Consider the following 17416-nt stretch of genomic DNA (forward strand, 5'->3'; position numbering starts at 1 on the left):
GGGTTTGCCACTTGACTACTCTGTTGTCACTCCATCTTACATTCATTGGTTTTATGACATAAGTACAAATATGGCTTTTTGTGATAAATTGAATGTTGTTGAAAATTGTGCTGTACATATTACCATGGTATCGGAACATTATTCAGTGACATGTAAATTATTTATTAAGTATATTTAACATGTTACTTTTACGATTTTTCCTATAAATAATATTTTTGGTACATTTTTTATTCACTAGAAAATTGTCTCTCAGCTGCATTATGGAGCAGTAACCACAATTTTATTTTCTTTCAAGTCTCAGAAACCACTAATGGTCTTGAAATTATAAACAAGCTAGTCATTTATAGCTATTATTTTAAAAACAGTGCACAGAAATATGTTACAAGAAAAAAAATCTATTGTTTTGCCACAGTAGGTTTGTGCCTAGAGAGTTTTTTTTTTTTCAGGATTTTCTTGAGGGATTCATGTTCATGTCACTACTCTGAAAGTAAAGTGAGCAGGAAATGGCTTTCATATGACCAGTGCTTCTGTTCACCAGTTCCTAAAGGCAGTCAAGCACTTCGGTGAGGAGGCTGATAAGATGCAGCCAGACGAGTTCTTTGGGATATTCGACCAGTTCTTGCAGTCGTTTGCAGATGCTCGTCAAGAGAACGAGAACATGCGCCGACGCAAAGAGGAGGAGGAGCGCAGGGCACGAATGGAGGCTCAGGTCTGTGAACCTTATACATGAAGTTTTATATAAATATACTCACCGGCCACTTTATTAGGTGCACCTTGCCATTTTTTGTGGCATATATTCAACAATATGCTGGAAACATTCCTCAGAGATTTTGTTGTGTCTTCGTGTTCGACGTGTTGTGCATTCAGAGATTCTCTTCTGCAGACCTCGGTTGTAATGATATAATAATATTTGAGTTACTGTTGTTTTTTTATCAGCTCGAACCAGTCTGGCCATTCTTCTTTAACCTCTGGCATCAACAAGGCATTTTTGCCCACAGAACTGGCGATCACTGGATATTTTCTTTTTTTTTGGTCCATTCTCTGTAAACCCTAGAGATGGTTGTGCGTTACAATCCCAGTAGATCATCAGTTTCTGAAATACTCAGATCCAGCCGCCTGGCACCAACAAACGTGTTACGTTCAAAGTCACTTAAATCACATTTCTCCCACATTCTGATGCCCAGTTTGAACTTCAGCATATCGTCTTGACCATGCCTGCATGCCTAAATGCATTGAGATGCTGCCATGTGAAATTGTTAATGACAGTTGAACAGGTGTACCTAATAAAATAGCCTGTGTGTGTTTATATATTTAACTGGAAAACTTAAGTAACTGACAGCCTCTGCTCAAGCAAAACAACTTAACTCATCTCATCGGGTCCATATCTCTTCATTCTTCACTCATTTCCTGCTAAATATGATGTCCTCTTTTTTGATGTCTTACAGCTCAAAGAGCAGAGGGAGAAAGAAAGGAAGGCTCGAAAAGCCAAAGAGAACGGAGAGGACGACGGGGGAGAGTTTGACGATCTGGTGTCCGCTTTGCGTTCTGGAGAGGTTTTTGATAAAGACCTGTCAAAGATGAAGCGCAATCGCAAACGCATTAACAGCCAGACATCAGACACCGGCAGGGAGCGTCCAATTACCAAGCTTAACTTCTAAATGCCAGTCATGCTGATCAACCACTGAGGCGCAATTCATTGCAACCAAATAACCTCCTTGCAGTGGTGAATGTCTGGAGGACACTCATTAGCTCCTCTCCTCATATTAAACACCATCACTGGTAGCGGAGGAAACCATGCTTACCCAAAGACAGTCAGTTTATCTTGTGTCACTGTAATGGGGAACCTGTCTAAAGGCAGAGAACTTAAGAATATGGCTGCCAAATGAACCTAATTTAATTATTAATTTCATCAAGTGTGCTGGAGCACCAGGATTATTATCAGATATTGAGATAAATGTGAGTTTACTGATTGGTTATGAGTCAGAAGCTCACGTTCATTTGACCACATAAACTTGCAATTCTTGTCAACCCCTTTTTTCTTACTGTAACAAAACAAATCGTCAGAAGCGTCAATGGCTCTTGGCACCCATGTGAACTACTCCATTTCTTGCTTTTCTCTCAAAGTGGAAACGGATGGTCATTTAAAGAGGTTTAATGACAAGTGTCTGTATATAGGTCACTGAAAAGCTGACTGAAAGTGACTGTACCCCTTTAAGAGAGGGTTTTGCCCTTTCTACTAAGGGTGTTTTTTTATACATATAGTGTGTTTTTAAGGAATCTTACTGACATCAATAACCAGGGCTGTGGGTTGCTTATTTCAGAAAGTTGACTGCATTGTGATATCCGGTACAGGCTGACTGGGAATGATTTTTTTAAAGGTGTGATTTTTAGGGGCCTCTGGTGCCGATGTTGTGTCTTAAACACTGTGGACGGTCATTGTACAGACTCTATGCAGTTTCTGATGTCAAGTGTTGGACTCTCTGTTTGAGGATGTGAAATGTAGTCATATTTAAGATGATCTGTAAGTAATTGGATCAAGGCAATACTCTTCTTCCTTACATTCTTCCTTCTTGTCTGGAGTCTCTCCTGGTTTTTTTTATGATCAGCCTAGTTGTATGACAAAGTTTCCTTTTTCAGTGCAAGATACCTCCATTGGACTTTTATAATTTAAGAAGAAACTCAGCCTTCCATTGTAAGATGAATCATAAGAGAATAAATGGAAGAATCTGAAAAGTATTTACTGTTACATGCTGTCGATTTAAGTCACAATAGGGTCTTATGATAAACAAAAACAGAGAAAATACTTTTTTAGTAAAACCTGTCACCACACTGTTCATTCAGTTTTTGCTGGATCAAATGTTGTCAAACGATGCCTCCTGGTGGCCATTATTCACAGTTCAAACGATGTCAAAAATATAATTTAAACCAGAACTGATTATGTGGTTCCATCTTAGGGAAATTGTAGTGGTCCTTGCACAAGGTATATTCAATGTCTGAAAGTATTGTCATGATTTTCAAGATTGATGTGCTCCCAAGCTCAGAAACTGTACCTGAAATCAGGCAGACATTGATAGTGGATTAAATCAACGCAGAAGGAAGCCTCCACTGAGGGGGTCGTCACTCTCCTGGGTGAAGCTGGCCACACCGCTGTAGTGAGCATGACCTCTGACCTCTACTACCACAGCCCTGAAGTCCCCACACATGGTCTCCTTTAACAACAGAACAGCTGCAAATGACTGATTTTGTTAAAGAATCAAGCATATCAAATATATTTCTAGGACTAGCAACGTAAATATATATATATTACCTCATTTATTTACAACAATTAAGAGATATAAAAATCTGTTCTAATTGCTTCAGTTACCTCTACTGCTGTTCCTGTAAATACTGATCCTGTAGCTCCGCTCTGGAAGCTTCTGGTCTGGTTCAGTGCGATCAGGCCTTTATGGTACTGAAGAGCGATACGAGCGGTGACACCAGATCCCGTAGGGCTTCTATCCACCTGACAAGCCATATAACAGACATCTGTCACGTAGACTGAAGAGCAAAAGACCAGTTAATATCATTTTAGAATGAAGTCTTGAAGAGCAGAACTTCCTGTGTATTGATAAACACATGTCAGCCGGATCTTAACTGGTTTTACCTGCGCGTCAGCAAACACACACACATTGGTCGTGGGCTCTTCAGAATAACCATCTTTGCCGTCAGTAAGGATTGTGCCATAGAGGAAGGCTAGATCCTCACTGACTGGATGGTGCAGCTTTACCTAGGGTCATTACAATAATTAGTCCAATAAATTATGCTAATTATAGATTAATAAAACACAATGTGGAATAAAGTAGGCTTGTGTTTCTTAAATGTAATTAAAGAATCAAATAAGGTCCTATTCGAAACCGAAATTCAGAAATAAATAAATGATTTCATCCAGTATCCCCATATTCGATTCATAGATTAATGTTGTTTGATCCCATTGGGATTAGTTAGAAAATATGATTATTTAAAGTCCCCATTGTAGTCAATAATTTTATCCCTTAAAACACATCGTTGATCACCAAAATGACATATTTAAATTGTTTTTTTCCAGTGAAAAATTCTATTCATGCCTTAAAATAACTTATGTAACTCTACACCCTTGCTTCATTAAGTAGATGTGGATCCATGAATACGCAAATTAGTCCCGCCTCCACTCACAGCAGCTCAGAGATCCACTCGCTCAACTTTACTGTAGTAAACACTGGAAATACTGGTTTAATTCTGCGGTATATCTTTGAAGCAGAAACTGATTAAGAAGAAGAGGTGGAAGAGTGAATTATACAGGCTCGTCTACAAGTCCATGTATCAGAATGGTAATGCAATTTATGTATAGCCCTCTACAACGTCAGACATAACAGTAATTAATATGATTAACCTTTGTCTTGACTATGTTATCAAACAGATAATAATGTGTTGCTAATGTTACACAAACAATGTTCCTGTTCACCATCTCAGAGTCAGATGGCTGCTTTCTACATCAGTATCCTTAGAAAAGCTTTGAACAACTCTGAACGTCAGTGGAGAAAGTCAAATTGTTCATCATAACATCATAATATACATCATATACATAATTAACCCGCTATATTGCTAAATGTGCCAGATTTTTTTATATCAACAGAAAAATATACCGGTATAACCTGGCTTCTCTTGAGACTCCCCTGCTTCACGGCATAGTAATGATGATATGCTAAAGCTCGCCTGCACGTTGATGTGATTGGATACATTTGACCAGTTCTCTTTATTAACCACTTTTATATTTATATTTTCAGTTTTAATTTTTAGTCTTAGTTAAGAATAACAACACTGGGCCAGTTACCTGGGATTTGACCGCATCACTCACAGCAGTGGCTGCATCCACCAAATCTCTGGTTTTGGACTTGTTGACATCCAATCCAAACTTCTCAGCACTCACAAAAGCATAAAGAGCTCCACCATAACTGATGTCCACAGTGATGGACTTATATCCTGGTACAGACACACTCACATCTAGAAAAACAAGGAAGGCAAATAATTGAATTGACTAATAGAATAATATAATTCAAACTTATTTTATGATTCCATTGCCATGTTCTGATCATAGTTGTCACCTGTAGCGAAAGCAAAGGCTGGCACACTGAGAAATCGGACAGCTCCAGTTATCCCATTGGAATATTGTGTAAAGGCCTTCACTAAGCCACAGGGGCAGTGTATGTTTATCTGCGTCTCGGGTGAAGTGGGCTCTTTAATCAAACCATAATCCACCGCAAAGCGCCCGAGCGCAATGACAGCGTGGCCACACATGGTGCTATACCCTTCATTGTGCATGAACAAGATGCCGAGATCAGCCTCTGCTAACTCACTTTTGACCAGAAGGGCTCCGTACATATCATAGTGACCACGGGGCTCAAACATTAAGACCTTGCGAAGATGATCGAGATGCTCTCTCACATAACGACGTTTGGCAAGGATGGTGTCACCCTTCACTTCTGGAAACCCGCTCAGGATAATGCGCAGCGGCTCTCCGCCTGTGTGCATGTCCACTACTGATAAAACAGACCCGGAGTGAGGGGGCAGCTTTGGGAACTCCATAGATCACTCTGTAGTAAAAATAAATTAATGAATGCATAATGAAAAAAAGATTTGCAATAGTCTTAAAACTTATTTGCTTACAATAATTTATTTATAAAGCACTTTACAACTGCACCTGCATACCAAAGTGCTGGACAATCAGCACCATAAAATCAAGCAACACATAAAAACATGCAACTTATTAATACAGATACAGTCCCAACCTCTCAAAAGCTAAAGTCAAGAAATATTTTTTAACACAAGCTTTAAATACATTTAAAAAAGTTATCTCCCTTAGTTCAAGAAGCAACTGTATCTTTCTGATCCATCTTTTTTAGGGTACTTTGATTTAACATGCAATTATTTTTTGAAATGTTGCAGATTTATGCTAATGAGAACTGTCACATGAATTTTAAGACAAAAGGCAGTGCCGTTTTTCGTTTAGTGCCACCAAGTAGGCCTATATATAAAAAAAACTTTTGAAAAATATGACATAATTCTACATTTTTTAAAAAAAAAAATCAATAAGCTTAAAAAATAAATTGTTACAGTAAAGCTAAAGGGGTGACATTGTAAAGATAACTCAATACTGAAGAGTTACATTTACTAAACATATTATGATGTTGTAATGGACTCTCAACGTACAGTAATCAAAACCGTACTGTCAAATTGCTAAGTGTTATTTTAGTAGTAATCCTCTTACAACGAATGTAAAAATGTTGTATTCGACAAACTGTAACAACAAGCTATTGCTTTGAATCTGCATTGACACTCAAATGTAGACTATATGTCTTTCTGGTAACATCCAAGCTGTCGGTGGAATATGATACTAATATGATACTGCGGCTATACGATTTTAGTACTAGCTCTAAGGATTGTCCATGCATCAATAATAATAATAATAAAATTTAAAAAATCATGTTGTTTAATCTTCATGATATTTTTTGGGACCATAAACAAACAGATTTTCCTTAAAGGGGAACTTAGCCCCCATGTACCCTAATCCTAAAGACTTTATGCAGAAATACACAGTAACACAGTTGTCCAGCGCTAGTTTTACTGAAATAATTTGAGATATGAATTAAGCAGAAAGCATCCTACCGTCACAGCTTTGCACAGTTGATAGGCTACTTATGATAAAGAAAGAAAGTTTAGTAAACACGTCGTCGGAAATATTATCGAATGTTTTTACGACTGTTTATTAAAAAACTGAAATGTGAGACTTAAATGGAACAACTCTTACAAATCTGCTCTTTTTTACCACTTTCTTTTAGTTTTGCTTTTCCAAATTTCAATGTGCAGTGGCTCTTTATTGCCTCTCTGTGGCCTGGAGGAGTTAAAGATAATAATTTGTTCGCAAGTCAAAGATAATAATTCGCCTACAAATAAAAAAGGCAAAACAAAGAACAGTGACGGTTACATTAAATTATCACAAAGCATATCATACTAGATTATATGTAGGCTATCACTACCATTAAAGAGTCTTGCATGCAATATATACACACACACACATATATATATATATATATATATATATATATATATATATATATGTATATATATATATATATATATATATATATATATATATATATATTTTTTTTTTTTTTTTTTTTTTTTCTGTGATGATAAAGCTGAATTCTACGGAGCCCCTAAAGGGACCTGTGCAAAAATAAAAAAAGTAAGACTATCGCGTGCGCACGAGAAACATATGGCGTGCGCACGAGAAACTTTCGCGTGGGCACGAGAAACTATCGCGTGGGCACGAGAAACTATCGCGTGCGCACGAGAAACTTTCGCGAGGGCACGAGAAACTATCGCGTGCCCACGAGAAACTATCGCGTGCGCACGAGAAACGTATCTCGTGCGCACGAGATAGTTTCTCGTGCGCACGCGATACAATTTCCGGTTTGGGTACAATTTGCGTCACTGTCATTACTATGAGGAAAACAAGAGCATGATGTGGATGCGCATGAATTAATCGAAATCTATTTTAAATTAGGACTTCTTTACAAAGACATAGTTTCTGTTCTTGCATTTCGACACAGATATATAATCACTGAGCGACATTTAAAACGCATATTGAGGTCTAGAAGTCTGTTTCGACGGAAAGGGTACTCAAATATTGAAGACTCGATTGTATTTATTCAGCATCAACTCCAAACTTCAGGTCAGCTCCATGGATACAGGTGGATGCATGCAAAGTGTAAAGAAAATGGATTGCATATCAGAAAAGAACATGTTCGCTTCATTTTGAGCTCGTTAGATCCTGGTGGTGAAGAATGCAGAAAAGCCCGACGTCTCCATCGGCGTAACTATTTTGCAAAAGGACCAAATTACATCTGGCACTTTGATTCTTATGACAAACTGAAGCCATATGGTATTTGCATAAACGGCTGTATTGACGGTTTTTCAAGAAAGATCATTTGGCTGAATGCGTACACAACAAGCAGTGACCCGAAGGTCATCGGAGGATATTACATGGAAACAGTGGAGAGTTCAGGTGGCTGCCCTAGAATCATTAGAGGCGACTGTGGCACAGAGAATGGGCACGTGAGAGACTTCCAGCGTTTCCTCAGACGCAACATTTTACAGGAATCTAATATTGACTGCTACATAGAAGGTGCAAGCATAGCCAACCAGCGAATAGAGAGTTGGTGGGGATTTCTCAGGAAAGAATGCATGGAATTTTTCATCTCTTTGTTTGGTGACCTCAAGGACAGAGGATTGTTCGACGGGGGATTTTTGGATAAAAATCTCATCCGATTCTGTTTCTTTGGAATTATTCAGGTGAGTTGAGAAGGTCTATGGCTACTTTTCCTTTTAAAGTTAACGATGTTGTTTTGTATAGCCTAATTTAGCTACTTATCAAAACATTTGGTTCTCTTTTTCCAAAGCATCGCGCATTCATGTTATTATTCATAATAAAGATTATCACAAGTAAACACAAGATTTTGACGCCTACAGTATGTATCCAAAGGTTTGTGCGGAGTGTGTTGAGCGCCCGCTGCATGCGGCACGGATGGAGGCGTCGGCGTGAACACTTGCATTTTCCTATCAACAGAACAGTGGAAACAACTTCAAATAGGCCTACTCAATTTGTGGTCATACAGAAAAGAATAATACATCATTTGCAACTACTTTTTTGTGTAAACTCACAATAACAAGAAAACGTTGTGCTTTTGTAAAATAAAATAAAACAATCGGGCGCGCTTTTCATGATCTCCGTGAACTGGAGCGCCTACCTATATAAAGCTTGAAATGTCCACTTTTAAACGGATAGGCTATGTATGAAGATATGTTTGCAGCCGACACATTTTAAACATTTTAAACACTAGTTTATTATTGCAGGACAACCGGCAGATTACACTTTTTATCTAGATTTAACAGATTACACTGCAACGTGAGTATAATATAAGGTTTTGATTGTACTTTATTGTAAGGCTGCACAATGAATCGAATTTGTAATCGCGATCACAATTATGGATGCCACAATTATGTAATCTTTCAAAGGCACAATTACAAAAAGTCCACTTACATTTTACTGTGTGCTTAAGATGTGTTTTTCTTTCTTTCTAGCTTATCTTAAGGGTCTTTTCCCCATTGTTTTAATTTTAGTTAGTGTAACATTATAATACCATGAATATTTTTACTTTGGTTTGGTTTGTTTAAATATTTGACATTTGAGGCTTAATGCTATAGAAAAGCAATGAAAATGTTTCAGGAGGAGTTTTCAATTGGTTTATTTTGATATAACAATATGGCATGCAGTCGCTTCAAACAATGGCATAAAGCTGTTCAAAATATCATTCAATGTAAATATTGATAATGTAATTAATAATCGCAATTACAATTTCAAGGCAATAATCGACAATTATGATTTTTGGTCATAATCGTGCAGCCCTACTTTATTGTACACTTTATTGTAATCGTGTTTTGTTTAAATGAATTTATAAATGAAATAATTAAAAAGGGAAGAAAAAATAGAAATACACATCTAAATTAAATGAATGAACACAAAAAAAAATCATAAAAGAAGTAATGTGGGAAATATGCTTTAAAGACTGGGCAAAATAAGGATGAATTCAAAAATATCTGTCAATGAATTGCTGACGTGCACGAAAACCAGCCATGTATTGGGCATTTCTTGCGGAACTCCTGCCAAATAATGAGATAATATTAAAAATATGGCAGTTTTTCCCTATGGTATCGATGTCAAAATTGTGGCCAGTGAAAATGCGGAGTGGCTAGTAACTTTGAAAAACCACTAGCCACAGTGGCTGGTGAGCAAAAAAGTTAATGTCAAGCCCTGCATGTGAAGATTGTACTGTATCTTGAAGATTATTCTATTGTATCTCTTCTGTTATAAAGATGAAGATTGACATTTCGTTAATTAAGCACAATGTTGTAAAAAATCAATAACTTATTAGATGCGTTAGATGCGTTTTGACTACTTTTAGTATTTTGTAGTTATATCAGGTAAGCCTAATGAAGATATATTAACAAAAAAATATTATATGCTATTCATATAGCCTATATATATATATATATATATATATATATATATATATATATATATTAGTGGTGGGCATAGATTCATTTTTTTAATCTAGATTAATCTCACTGTAATCTTGGAATTAATCTAGATTAAAATGGCTCATTTGAATTCTGACGAAGGCATTCATAATATGTGTGCTACCCAAATAAATAACCTCGCAGGTAGTTTGTAATATGGGCAGGGGCGGAGACAGACTCTCAGTACAGTGGGGGCGGAGCTTTATCATGCGGCCCTCTGCTACCAAGTCATTTTAAAATTAAAACCGTAAAAAAAACGTAAAATATCTGATGAATGCATATGTAATAATGTGTCACTTGTTGAGCCAAGTAAGCTTATGTTAAATAAAACAAAGACTATCTCGTTCTTTTCTTTTTAATGCGCCCGATTTATATTTTCTCTCCATTTTCGTAAGTATTCTCTACATTATACATTCGTTAACGCCGATAACGGCCCACCACTAATATATATATATATATATATATATATATATATATATATATATATATATATATATATATATATATATATATATTTATTTATATATTTATTTATATATTTAAAATATTTTTATTTATTTAAAAAGGGCCTCGTTGATTAATTTTGCCTGGGGCCTCCACGCACTCAGTGTAGGTTCACCTCATACCCGCTACAATTGAGAAACTACGGAGCCCGGGAAGTCACCTGTGGGAGAAAAAAAAAAAAACAATCTGTGGGGACGGTTTTGTAATCTGTATACGATCAGTTTATAAACCGTACTCACAAATTCTCAAACTGTTCCCTCGGTTTAACAAAGCACTCCATTTAATAATTAAGCAGCATTTTAAAAAATCATTCTACATTGAAAAATGCCACTACAGATTAAAAATGATATACCAATTGCAGTTTGAATAACTTCGTTTCAAACCTTTATCTAAAATTTATATTTGTATTGCAGGATGAATTGGATGAAACCGCACGTGTGTGGGATGCACATGTAATAAGACCTTCAAAGAACAATCGAGTGCCAAGCGGTAGACCCAATGTGATGTACTTATTCCCAGAGCTCTATAGAACGGAGAACTACATGTCGCCGGTGGACACAGGAGACCTACAGCTGTGCAAGACAGAATGCTCATTTCGATCGTCTATACCATGTGACAGTGATGTCTATGAGATTTGCAATACTCTTATGATAGAAGCTCACTTTGAGCTTCTAAAAGACTCGTACCAAGCAATAGACTTATACTTGCATCTAAGGAGTGAGTTATTGACCTTATTGTAACCTGCGCTCAGGGTGTAGATAAATAAAGGGGGTGGTGGCACCTTGTTTAAAGGATATTTGATACTTGTTTGATATTTGTTTTATTGATTATTATATTTTAACACAGACAATGTACTGATGACATCATCTAACGATGTTTACAAACATGGCTACTCAAACTCATGTTTTTCTTCATTATAATAAATTGTAAAAAAGAAAACAAAGAGAAAGAAAAAACGGCAATATATATTGAATGAATTAAAATTACAGTGCAAAAGAAACTCTGTTTTATTTATTTCACAGGAATATATTTTCATTACTGTTTACCTGAAATGTATAAACATTGTTTTTGTTTAGAAAACATTTCTAAAGTCAAAGTCGAAGAGCTAAATGGCTCTCAAACACATTGTTTAACAGGGTATTTAATTTAACCTGCAATGTACAAACATTGTTTTTGTTTAGAAAACATTTCTAAAGTCGAAGTCGAAGCGCTAAACGGCTCTCAAACATTGTTTAACAGGATATTTAATTGAATATAATTGACTGACTTGTAACATTAATGAAGACAAACTATAAACACCACCAGGATCTAACGAGCTCAAAATGAAGCGAACATGTTCTTTTCTGATATGCAATCCATTTTTCTTTACACTTTGCATGAATCCACCTGTATCCATGGAGCTGACCTGAAGTTTTGGAGTTGATGCTGAATAAATACAATCGCGTCTTCAATATTTGAGTACCCTTTCCGTCGAAACAGACTTCTAGACCTCAATATGCGTTTTAAATGTCGCTCAGTGATTATATATCTGTGTCGAAATGCAAGAACAGAAACTATGTCTTTGTAAAGAAGTCCTAATTTAAAATAGATTTCGATTCATTCATGCGCATCCACATCCATGCTCTTGTTTTCCTCATAGTAATGACAGTGACGCAAATTGTACCCAAACCGGAAATTGTATCGCGTGCGCACGAGAAACTATCGCGTGCGCACGAGATACGTTTCTCGTGCGCACGCGATAGTTTCTCGTGGGCACGCGATAGTTTCTCGTGCCCACGCGAAAGTTTCTCGTGCGCACGCGATAGTTTCTCGTGCCCACGCGAAAGTTTCTCGTGCGCACGCGATAGTCTTACTTTTTTTATTTTTGCACAGGTCCCTTTAGGGGCTCCGTAGTGATCTGCGATTATTGATGAAAAATGAGCTCCGTACATATCATTCCTAGTTCCACATTTGCATTAATGATGCTATAACGCAAACCGGAAATTGTAATGTTTGAAAGTTTCTCGTGCGCACGCGATAGTATATCGTGCCCACGCGATAGTATCTCCTGCGCACGCGATAGTTTCTCGTGCGCACGCGATAGTCTTAATTTTTTTATTTTTGCACAGGTCCCTTTAGGGGCTCCGTAGAATTCTCTTGATTTGCATTATTTTATTGCTGATGTGTGAATGGCAGTTTTAGCTGTATGAGCAAAACAAATGCAGTATTAAGGTAAGAAATATGCTGTAAACAACAGCCAACATTTTTCAATTAACTGACCAGACAAATCATTAATAATTCACCAGGCCTGGCAGCATTGTATTGTGGAAGCAATTTAATATGTTCTATATATGTCCATTTTCTTATATTCATAGTAATTAGATTAAGGTAGTAAAATGCACGAGGATTGCATGTGGAGTCCCATGATTCTCTGCTACACTGATGGAACAAAGAACTACTAACCCTTATATGTGTATGTATGTGCATGACCTTGTATACGTGACTTGACAAAAAGTAATGTGTGACTCTGTATGACTGAGACAAAGGGCCTTTTACACATTAGTAGTAGGATGCAACAATGTGTTAGTTATGGGACATGTTGTTCATGATGACATAGAGGGAGTCAACTATAAAGAAGAAAGGATGCCCTCCCTTCTTTGTCACATTCTGCAGCCATTCTGTATGACTTTATGACCGCTGGCCTTTTCTTGCAAGAAAATAAATAACCTTTAAAGACAATTGGTACATGTTTGTCTCTTATTCAGTGATGTAAAATTGTTTGCCACCACAGTATCCGCTCAAAACTATCTAACTTCTGCAGGGTCAGCCAGTTTTAGGCTATTAAGTGCCACGGTTGGTTTCTGAATCCCTTTGCCAACCAGGACTTCCTGATGCCAATAACGCTATTCAGATGGGATATGGCTCAAGGAAACACTTTCAGATTAACCTCTTTCTTCCTCCAGTCAGACACATCTGTCCAGTATCCAGGTACTAATACAACACAGCTGAGGTTGATCAAATCAGTGTCGTATGGGCAACTTCGGTCACTTTCCTACAGAGTTGAGCTTCAACCCTAATCAAACACACCTGGGGCCCGTTTCAATAAGGAGGTTCAACCAACTCTGAGTTAAAACTTGAACTCTGAGTTGACTTACCCTGAGATGGGAAACTCTGAGTTTTCGGTTTCAGAACAGCTGAAATGAGTAAGTTCAATCAACTCTAAGTTGACTGACTCAGAGTTAAGCGCTTGCACCACAACATTAAAAAGCCATTATCAATGCAGCGCAGATATTATGAGTCACCATGGCAACAGCGCCAGACAAAAAGAGGTCTGCATATTTCTCACCAGCAGTACACAAGCATTTTTTTTAAGCAACCAAGGCATCAGCGGCGATCGAGAGAGTTAGTTTGGGAGAAAATAGTTGCTCGAGTCAATGCGTAAGTTTACATTTTAATTACTGTTATACAGTGTTGGGTGTAATTACCAAGTAATCTAAATACAGTAATTTAATTAAAGGGATTACTCTTAATTCTTCTGTAATATAAAGTAAAATATGATGTCATTGCATTAAATACTGCATAGACTATAGATCAATTCTGTATAAAACAACAGTGGATTTTACATAACATTTTTTTAAAGGTATATTTTTTATTTAACCTCCCTCTACACACTTTGGTCAATTCAAGAATAATTCATGCAATTGTATATTGTTAATTTAATAGCTTTAAAAGTGCACTTTCTATTCTCTTTTTGTATTGTTCAATTGGTTGAGGTTGATATGGGATTTATAAAGTAATTAGTAATAAGTAGACCAATACTTTCTAGAGATACTAATTATTACATTAATCTAATTACACTGTTGAAGATGTCATTTGTAGTTAGTAATTAATAACTATTTTAGAGTAACTTGCCCAACTGTTATAATATCAGAGGTGAAACTGGAAGAACAGTATGTTATTCAACCTAATTTTAATTTTCATGTAGGTGCAATCCTGCAGGCATTTAAAAGAACATAGCAGCGGCTGAAAATGAAATATAAAAACATAATTCAGTCAGGTAAGGCTTGGGCATATCATGGATGTAGGCTACCTGACTTTACAAACATTTGACATATTCAATAACTAAAGTGTCCATCAGTGCAGCAGCATTTTTGACATAGGTCTAATTAACACAATTAAATGTTCATTCTCATTTGTCTTTTACTCCGCCAACAGAAAGAAGGAAGAGGCTCGCAAATATGGAGATGGAGATGCAGAGGAGATGGAGATGCAGAGGAGATGGAGATGGAGATGCAGAGGAGATGGAGATGGCCCTGAGCCTGAGCGCTGGAAGGCCAATGGCTGAGGGAATTCCTGGAGGGACTTCATCAGAGCCAGTCACTCCGAAGATTCAAGTGCCTTCATAATATGTAAGAGCTCTGCATACGTGTTATTTTTTATATAGGCTGTTTTTGATATGTCCATATATTTCAGTTTGGGTTGGGTTTTTTATTGCTCCCAACAGATTCTGATGGTAATATCTGTCTTTTGGAGCCTCCTGTCCCAACAGAACCCCAGACAGTTGTAAGTAGCCTTCTCAATACACCAGAAATTATGACAAATAGTATTATAAAATATGCTCAACCAAATGCTCATCTTCACAGGACGATGAGGATGAAGAAACAGTTTCTGCTGCCACAGAGAGGCCTACAGAGGAAATGTTAATATTATGTGTCTACACATCAAACAATCTACACATTCACATTTCTTCACATTATTTATGTGTAGTAGCCTATAGAGTCTAAGTTTATATCTAAGTATAAACGGATATTTTTATCTCTCCCCCGTCCCCAGAGTGTGGAAGAACAGCAGGAGGAAGGTCCATCAACTTCTGGTGCACAGATGAATACAGTTCAATGATTTTCAGTGAATTCCAGTTTAATTCTGTAGAATTTGTTTAGAACTACATGATGTAACACTAATCTACTGTATTTTCAGTTGCCAGTTAAGAAGTCATAATACATCTTATTAAAAAAATTGGGGGAAAAAACAGCAATGAATAAATGTACCGAAAGAATGAATGAGGTGTTTAAACACTGCTTCCTCTTTAAAAAAAAGGGGAGGAGACCGAAATAAACTCTGGGTTTACGGAAGTAAACCTGCTCCCGACCAGGTTAGGTTCACAGAGTAAGTTACCATGGTAACTGACTCTGAGTATAAGTTACCTCTCTTTCAGAAACAGACTTGACTTACCTTCTTTCTCAGGTTTGACCTACCTCCCATTCCGAAACAGAAAACCCAGAGTTTCCCTCAATTCAGGGTTAACATACTCAGAGTTTTCACTTAACCTCCTTTCTGAAACAGGCCCCTGAACCAGCTGATGAATGTCTTCAGGATTACTAGAAAGCTACAGGCAGGTGGGTTTTTATCAGGGTTTGAGCTGAATTCTGCAGGACAGTATCCCTCCAGACCGAAGTTGCCCATCCTTGCACTGGTGTAGTAAAAATTGCACAGTGCCAGTTTCAGCCTAATGTATAAGGTATATATATGCATATATCAGCATTGACCTTAAGAGGTGCTGCAGACAGGACGCCAAAGACAATGCAGCGCTCATCGCAAAGAGACTCTAAACAAAGGTCTTTTCTGCAGTTTGTACACTGTTACCTGCTACCTGCCCTCTCAAACCACAACAAGCGCAGGACACGTAGTATGTTTACATGTTTTACAGTCTTCAGCCATTTCTTGAAAATGGCAGGTAATTCCACTTGGAACAGTCGAGGTAAAGGTCTGTGAAAGTGATTTTGTGCCTCTTTGGGATGGAACCACGAGGCTGATCCTTTTTTTCTTTTAATTTTAGCTGAAACTTTCTCACCCATTGTGACATTGTGGCAAAAATATAATATCACGATTGTTCTTCAAGAAAATCAAGATTCACGATTTTAGCATGATTCTTTTTCATGTTGGTTTTACAATTTTGCAAGTGACTGAGCATTAGGAAAGCCTCAGGCCCAGACGGCATCTCATCTGCTTGTCTAAAAGCCTGCGCTGACCAACTGGCCCCGGTCTTCACGCAGATCTTCGACAGATCATTGGAGCAGTGTGAAGTTCCCTGCTGCTTCAAGCGCTCCACTATCATTCCGGTCCCCAAAAAACCCAAAATCACTGGACTTAATGACTACAGACCTGTAGCTCTCACATCTGTGGTCATGAAGTAGTTTGAAAGACTGGTGTTGGCCCACCTGAAGGACATCACTGGACCCCTGCTGGATCCCTTTCAGTTTGCTTACAGAGCAAACAGGTCTGTGGATGATGCAGTCAACATGGGACTGCATTATATCCTGCAACATCTCGACAGACCTGGGACTTATGCAAGGATCTTATTTGTGGACTTCAGTTCGGCCTTCAATACCATCATGCCTGATCTTCTCACAGCCAAACTGACCCAGCTCTCCATACCATCCTCGATCTGTCAGTGGATCTCCAGCTTCCTGACGGACCGGCAGCAGTGAGTGAGACTGGGGAAACACACATCCAGGACTCTCACCACCAGCACTGGCGCCCCCCAAGGGTGCGTTCTCTCCCCATTGCTCTTCTCCCTGTACACTAATGACTGCACTTCTAAAGACCCCACTGTCAAGCTCCTGAAATTTGCAGACAACACCACTGTCATCGGTCTCATCCAAAACGGTGACAAGTCTGCTTACAGACTGGAGGTTGAACAGCTGGCTGTCTGGTCCAGTTATAACAACCTTGAGCTGAACACGCTCAAAACAGTGGAGATGATCGTGGACTTCAGGAG

General features: G+C 37.8%; 3 protein-coding genes across 9 annotated transcripts in view; 1 reads left to right on the forward strand and 2 right to left on the reverse strand.

The window, feature by feature from the left end:
* Window positions 1-2736, forward strand: part of daam1b (dishevelled associated activator of morphogenesis 1b) — an 86482-nt gene extending 83746 nt beyond the window's left edge. For all 5 annotated transcript variants that reach the window (XM_077220556.1, XM_077220559.1, XM_077220557.1 and 2 more), the window contains 2 exons: window positions 539-709; window positions 1446-2736. In XM_077220556.1, the coding sequence (XP_077076671.1) occupies window positions 539-709; window positions 1446-1658 (384 nt within the window). In that variant the 3' untranslated portion in view covers window positions 1659-2736. The remainder of the gene's footprint in view (window positions 1-538; window positions 710-1445) is intronic.
* Window positions 1-17416, reverse strand: part of nmu (neuromedin U) — a 367892-nt gene that overhangs the window by 155931 nt on the left and 194545 nt on the right. The window lies entirely within an intron of this gene.
* Window positions 2718-6878, reverse strand: l3hypdh (trans-L-3-hydroxyproline dehydratase). 3 transcript variants are annotated; one of them, XM_077220575.1, is made up of 7 exons: window positions 6824-6878; window positions 6682-6707; window positions 5121-5609; window positions 4850-5019; window positions 3644-3766; window positions 3365-3502; window positions 2718-3209 (listed from the first exon to the last, which is right to left on the reverse strand). In XM_077220575.1, the coding sequence occupies exons 3-7, from the start codon at window positions 5599-5601 to the stop codon at window positions 3084-3086; spliced, it is 1038 nt and encodes a 345-aa protein (XP_077076690.1). In that variant the 5' UTR covers window positions 5602-5609; window positions 6682-6707; window positions 6824-6878; the 3' UTR covers window positions 2718-3083. The 3 variants fall into 3 exon arrangements, with proteins under 3 accessions (XP_077076690.1, XP_077076692.1, XP_077076691.1); XM_077220577.1 differs by having other exon boundaries at window positions 5373-5609; window positions 6824-6873; XM_077220576.1 differs by lacking the exon at window positions 6824-6878 and having other exon boundaries at window positions 5373-5609; window positions 6682-6780.

Source organism: Siphateles boraxobius, unplaced genomic scaffold, assembly GCF_051911475.1.
Source record: "Siphateles boraxobius isolate OS27281-9 unplaced genomic scaffold, OSU_SipBor_1 8, whole genome shotgun sequence".
NCBI classification, from domain to species: Eukaryota; Metazoa; Chordata; class Actinopteri; order Cypriniformes; family Leuciscidae; genus Siphateles; species Siphateles boraxobius.

Excerpts from the sequence above, each read along its gene's own strand:
- l3hypdh (XM_077220575.1), bottom strand. The coding sequence starts at position 5,601 with ATGGAGTTCCCAAAGCTGCCCCCTCACTCCGGGTCTGTTTTATCAGTA. Across the intron at positions 3,767-4,849 it reads GTGATGCGGTCAAATCCCAG|GTAAAGCTGCACCATCCAGT; the intron begins GTAACTGGCCCA and ends TAATGACCCTAG. Across the intron at positions 3,503-3,643 it reads GTGTGTTTGCTGACGCGCAG|GTGGATAGAAGCCCTACGGG; the intron begins GTAAAACCAGTT and ends ATGGCTTGTCAG.